Raw genomic sequence first — 6678 nt, forward strand, 5'->3', positions numbered from 1 at the left:
TTGAATTTTTCCCAAAATTTCGCAAAGAAACTGAGTTTCAAGCTTAAAAATGTACCACTAAACTCTCAAAAAAGACCGAATTTAGTAACTTTTTTCTCAAAAAAGCAAAAATAACACTAAATTGAGTGATTTTTAGCTTATTTTTGACAAAATTTCATGAAATAATTGTGTTTCTTCGAAAAAATCCACTCACCCCTTCAAATATTTTAGGCCAAGTGCGTTTCTGTCTGAAAAACGAGCAAAATTTCGATGTAAAATTAAATTTTTTGCTCAAAAATATGCAGAAAAGCTCAAAAAAAACAAAATTTACACAATTTTCGATCAAATTTACTTATTTCCTGGCTGTTGCAAATTTTTGCGAAAATTTGTGTTCCTGACTGCACAACAGACTAAAACTTTCAGAAAAAACTTAAACAAATATAATTTTTGATTCTGATTTTTCGCGAAAAACTAAGTTTCAAGCTTAAAAACGTGCTTCTAAACTATCAAAAAGACAAGAATTATACCATTTTTAACCTAAGTTAATAATGTTTCGACTCATTTTTTTTTAGAATATTGCAAAATAAATGCGTTTCTAATCAAAAAATTAACTCAAACAACAAAAATTTTGTGCAAAAATTGAGTTTTAAGCTTAAAATTAAGATTTCGGATTAAATTTTTTTAGTGATTTTCGGCCTGAATTAGGGAAATCTTGCAAGGAATTGAAGTTTTCGCTCAAAAACATGCTTCAATTTGTTASTTTTTCGGTTTATTTTTAGGTAATTTCGCATGACTGAAAAAACCGAAAAAAGCAAAAAAACACCATTTTCGACCAAATTCAGCGAGGTTTTCGGTTTATTTTTGAAAAAAATGGGCTATATTTTTGATAAAATTTCATAAAATAATGAAATAATCGCGTTTCTGACTGAAAAACGTGCAATATTTCGCCGCAAAATTCAATTTGTGGCTCAAAAATGTGCTAAACGCTCAAAAAAGACCAAACTGACACAATATTTGGTCAAATTTGTGACAAAATTTCACGAAGAAGAAGAAAATAAATATAATTTTTGTCTCAATTTGAATTTTTCCCAAAATTTCGCAAAGAAACTGAGTTTCAATTTAGTAACTTTTTGGCCTGTTTTTTAAAATATCGCGAAATAATTGCGTTTTTTCAAAAAAGCAAAAATAACACTAAATTGAGTGATTTTTGGCTTACTTTTGACAAAATTTCATGAAATAATGAAATAATTGCGTTTCTGACTAAAAAACGTGCAATATCTTGCTGCAAAATTAAATTTTTGTCTCGAATATATGCAAAAACGCTCAAAAAAGACCAAACTGACACAATATTTGGTCAAATTTGTGACAAAATTTCACCAAAAAGACTTAAATAAATATAATTTTTGTCTCAATTTGAATTTTTCCCAAAATTTCGCAAAGAAACTGAGTTTCAAGCTTAAAAAAGACCGAATTTAGTAACTTTTTTTTCAAAAAAGCAAAAATAACACTAAATTGTGTGATTTTTGGGTTACTTTTGACAAAATTTCATGAAATAATGAAATAATTGCGCTTCTTCGAAAAAATCCACTCACCCCTTCAAATGTTTTAGGCCAAGTGAAAAAAAAAAAATTAAATAGTATGCCAGTTGTGCAAAAGATGTCCCAGTTTTTCCGACGAATGATGGGTGAGGTTGAAGTAGATGGTCTCCCCGCCGGCTAAAATAGCCCCCCATTCGCCAAAAGTCCCATAATCGAAAATGGAGTGATTACACGAGGCCAATATTGCTAGATCTAAGGCAGGAGAATTCCGATGGTTCTTACTGGTGATGTAGACGTTCTTCTTCTTCGAGAACTTCCTCTTGCACCACAAAGGATCATCGCTGACGAATACAAAGACAACATCGGCGTATTTCAGCTCGAAATAGCGCATCGCCGACCTGAAAAAGGTCGCATTCGCCGGACTTGCAGCATGTTTGCGCATTAAATATCCTATGTAATCCGTGCGTCGAACATGGACGCCGACAAACACCCGATTGGTGCGGTTTTTCGATGCTAAATGGAGGATTTGTTGGCTCTTAACTAGTAGCTTTTTTTTTATAGAAAATTCTTGAACGATGTCTTGGACCCATGTTATTACAAGTTCTGGTTGAATCGAGTAACGAGGCAAAATTATGCTCTGGTTGGTGTAGTTCCACGAGTCTAGGGACTTCACGAAGCGGGAGAGCTCCACGGGACAGTGCGAAATCTCCTCGAAGGTGGGCACTAGGTGAAAAAAAATACACTATCAAAATTTAATTTCAAGTTAAAATACCAGAAGCATGAAAAAAAATTGACATTTATGACATTTTTTTATGTGAGTTGACATAATTTAGTTACTTCTGTTGCCAACATAAACACAAGCCAGACACTAGAGGTGGCGAGCTAGGGGCTGCCAACTTTGCAATAAATTAAATGGCCTCTTTGAATTATTTAGTAAAAGACAAGAATTTTTCCAATAAAAGCCACAAAAAACATTAAACAAAGTTACACCACTGAAAGGTTGGAAAAAAGTAAAAAGAACACCATTTTCGACCAAATTCAGCGAGGTTTTCGGTTTATTTATTTTTATCACACTGTGATAAAACTTTAAATTTAGCGATTTTTTGGCTTATTTTTGACAAAATTTCATGAAATAATAGCTGAAAAACGTGCAATATCTCGCTGCAAAATTAAATTTTTGGCTCAAAAAAGACCAAACTGACACAATATTTGATCAAATTTGTGACATTTTCTCGGAAAATTTGAATTTTTCCCAAAATTTTACAAAAAAAACTGAATTTCAAGCTTAAAAATGTACTTCTAAACTCTCAAAAAAGACCTAATTGAGTAATTTCTTAGCTTGTTTTTTATAATTTTGCGAAATAATTGCGTTTCTCGAAAAAAGCGAAAATAACACTAAATTTTGTGATTTTTTGGCTTATTTTTGACAAAATTTTATGAAATAATTGCGTTTTTGCCTAAAAAACAAGCAAAATGTCGCTGCAAAATTAAATTATTTTTGGCTCGAAAATACGCATTTACACAATTTTCGATCAAATTTACTTATTTTCTGGCTAATTTGCGACAAATTTCTGCAAAAATTTGTTTTTCTAACTGCACAACAGACTAAAACTTTCAGAAAAGACTTAAATAAATATAATTTTTGACACAATTCTGATTTTTCGCAAAATCTCGCAAAAAAGTAAGTTCTAAGGTATCTCTAAACTATCAATTTTTAATTAACATTTTTAACGTAATTTAGTAATTTTTTGACTCATTTCTTTTAGAATATTGCAAAATAAATGCGTTTCTAATTGAAAAATTACTCAAACAAAAATCTCATAAAAAACGCTCAATAAAACAAAAATAATGTTCTTTTTCGACCCATTTTAGTGATCTTCAGCCTAATTTAGCGAAATCTTGCAAAGAATTGGAGTTTTCGCTTAAAAACTTGCTTGAATTTGTTACTTTTTTGGTTTATTTTTAGGTGATTTCGCATGACTGAAAAACGCACTAAAAGGCTCGAAGAAAAGCAAAAAGAACACCATTTTCGACCAAATTCAGCGAGGTTTTCGGTTTATTTTTGAAAAAAATGTGCTATATAATTGTGTTTCGGACTTACACTGTAATAAAACTCTAAATTTAGCGATTTTTTGGCTTATTTTCAACAAAATTTCATAAAATAATGAAATAATTGCGTTTTTGACTGAAAAACGTGCAATATCTCGCCGCAAAATTAAATTTTTGGCTAAAAATGTGCTAAAACGCTCAAAAAAAAACAAACTGACACAATATTCGATCAAATTTGTGACAAAATTTCTCGAAAAAGACTTAAATAAATATAATTTTTGACTCAATTTAAATTTTTCCCAAAATTTCGCAAAAAAACTGAGTTTCAGGCTTGAAAATGTACCTCTAAACTTTTAAAAAATAACTAATTTAGTAATTTCTTAGCTTAGCACTAAATTTAGTGATTTTTTGGCTTATTTTTGACAAAATTTCATGAAATAATTGCGTTTTTGCCTAAAAAACGAGCAAAATGTCGCTGCAAAATTAAATTATTTTTGGCTCGAAAATATGCAGAAAACCTCAAAAAAGACAAAATTTACACAATTTTCGATCAAATTTACTTTTCTGATTTGCTGACTTGCGACAAATTTTTGCGAAAATTTGTGTTTCTGACTGCACAACAGACTAAAACTTTCAGAAAGGACTTAAATAAATATAATTTTTTATCCGATTCTGATTTTTCGCAAAATCTCGCAAAAAAACTAAATTTCAAGCTTAAAAAGTTGCTTCTAAACTATCAAAAAGACAAGAATTATACCATTTTTAACCTAAGGTAGTAATTTTTCGACTAATTTTATTTAGAATATTGCAAAATAAATGGGTTTCTAATCGAAAAATTAACTCGAACAACAAAAATCTCGTACAAAAATTGAGTTTTAAGCTTAAAATTAATATTTCGGATTAAAAAACGCTCAAAAAACGAAAATAATGTTATTTTTCGACCCATTTTAGTAATTTTCGGCCTGATTTAAATTTAGTGATTTTTTGGCTTATTTTTGACAAAATTTCATGAAATAATGAAATAATTGCGTTTTTGACTGAAAAGCATGCAATTTCTCGGTGCAAAATAAAATTTTTTGATCAAAAATATGCGAAAACGCTCAAAAAAGACGAAACCTACACAATTTTCAATCAAATTTACTTATTTTCTGGCTGATTTGCGATAAATTTTTGCGAAATAATTGTGTTTCTGACTACACAACAGACTTTCAGAAACTTTCAGAAAAAAAAAATAAATATAATTTTTGACTCAATTCTGATTTTTCGCAAAATCTTAAATCTTAAAAAAAACTAAACTTTCAGAAAAGTCTTAAATAATTTTAGAATATTTCGAAATAAATGCGTTTCTAGTTAAACAATTAACTCAAACGCTCAAAAAAAAAATCTCGTGAAAAAATCAAGTTTCAAGCTTAAAATTGTGCTAAAACTCTCAGAAACAGACAAAAAATAAACTATTTTTGAATCAATTTTGAGATTTCGGGTTGAAAACCGCTCTAAAAAAAACAAAAATTATGTTATTTTTCGACCCATTTTAGTGATTTTCGGCCTGATTCAGCAAAATCTTGCAAGAAATCGAAGTTTTCGCTCTAAAATATGCTTAAATTTGTTACTTTTTTGGATTATTTTTAGGTAATTTGGCATGACTAAAAAACGCACTGAAAGGCCCAAAAAAGAAAAAAGAACACCATTTTCGACAAAATTCAGCAAGGTTTTCGGTTTATTTTTGAAAAAATTGCGCTAAAACGCTTGAAAAATACAAAATTTGGTTATTTTTTAGTTCGATTAAGCTCAAGAATTACACCATTCTAACCTAATTTAGTCACTTTTGACAAAAAATGTAATTTTTTAGTTCAGTTTAGCAAGTCCAAAACGATTGAAAGGGGAAAAACTACCATTTTCGACATAATTTCGTGTTTTTTCAGCTTATTTTAAACAATATTTCGTGACGGAAAATGCACGAAAAATTCACAATTTTGTGACTTTACGTCTTATTTTTGAAAATATTTTAAACCAAACTCGCGCCCCACAGAAAAATTTCAAGCAAGCTAAAAGACCAAGAAAAATTCTGTCAAAAAATTTGACGTTTGACATTTTTTGATGCAAAATTTAAACTCTCTTGGACATTTTTATAGATAGAATTTTTTAATCATTCTTTCCATGTTCCTGGTATGGCATTTTTCTCTGGAACACTCTGTATATCAAACAATTGTAAATTACCAGTGAGGGAGTCGAAAACTTGGTCGAGTTTGAGGCGGATGCACCTGGGGACGTAGGGCTCGAGCCCCGTGCGTCGTGCAAGGGCCCACACAGAGGCGTACTCCCACATTTGGTTGCCCAATCGGCCGCCTTGCATGATTGTGACGATGCCGTATTGGGGACAATTGGCCCTTTTCCACGATTTCCTGTGTTTGATGTTGGTGGTGCAAAGAGATTGCTCGAAATCCATGAAGGTTTTGGTGGGATTTCGGCCGGCGTTCAAGTCGTATAAAGGAAATAGAAAAATGTGCACGAAAGAAATGACGCATAATGCAAGAACTGTCGCTTTAAATAATATGTTGTGATTCGTATTTAACATATTCATTTGATGCAATCTAAAGCACTTGAACTACTTCTAATTTTAAGCATTTTACTAAAGTCGCGCACAACTGCTCATCTGGTCAAGCTACAACCTACATCTTCGTGTATTGATTTTTCATTCCATCTCGCACGGGGATGCTAAGCAAACACACCAAATGCGCAGCTGAGAATTTGAAAATTTGCTTCAAAAACCGAAGAGTTGGCCAAAATTCACTAAAACTTCCTGGAACTCTAAAATATTTTATTTAAAAAATGGACGTGAGAGGCCGTTAACTCTGGAACTAGTTGTACAAATTTTTGGAAAAATGCACAATTAATGATACTGATGATCTTGTATATGATTTTATATAATTATTTAGTAAAAAAAAACTAGAAAAAATCTTTTTCCAACAGAAATAAATACAGTCAAAGTGCAAAGTTAGGGATAGAATTTTTTGATCATTTTTTCCATGTTCCTGGTATGGCATTTTTCTCTGGAGCACCCTGTATATTAAACAATTGTAAATTACCAGTGAGGGAGTCGAAAACACACCAA

The 6678-nt window shown here is 30.9% G+C and overlaps 1 protein-coding gene across 1 annotated transcript; it reads right to left on the bottom strand.

The window, feature by feature from the left end:
* Positions 1 to 1449: 1449 nt before the first annotated feature.
* Positions 1450 to 6240, bottom strand: LOC123007629 (galactoside 2-alpha-L-fucosyltransferase SEC1-like). The gene is made up of 2 exons (XM_044403024.1): positions 5784 to 6240; positions 1450 to 2240 (listed from the first exon to the last, which is right to left on the bottom strand). Exons 1-2 carry the CDS (start codon positions 6145 to 6147, stop codon positions 1609 to 1611), a joined length of 996 nt encoding a protein of 331 aa, XP_044258959.1. The 5' UTR covers positions 6148 to 6240; the 3' UTR covers positions 1450 to 1608.
* Between the last annotated feature and the right edge of the window lie 438 nt (positions 6241 to 6678).

The sequence above is a fragment of the Tribolium madens genome, unplaced genomic scaffold (assembly GCF_015345945.1).
Source record: "Tribolium madens isolate multiple individuals breed KSU strain unplaced genomic scaffold, Tmad_KSU_1.1 Scaffold_3;HRSCAF=73;Tcas5.2_LG2, whole genome shotgun sequence".
Taxonomy (NCBI): Eukaryota; Metazoa; Arthropoda; class Insecta; order Coleoptera; family Tenebrionidae; genus Tribolium; species Tribolium madens.

Coding starts and splice junctions, on each gene's coding strand:
- LOC123007629 (XM_044403024.1), bottom strand. CDS start 6,147: ATGAATATGTTAAATACGAATCACAACATATTATTTAAAGCGACAGTT. Junction 2,241..5,783: donor AGTTTTCGACTCCCTCACTG/GTAATTTACAAT, acceptor TTTTTCACCTAG/TGCCCACCTTCGAGGAGATT.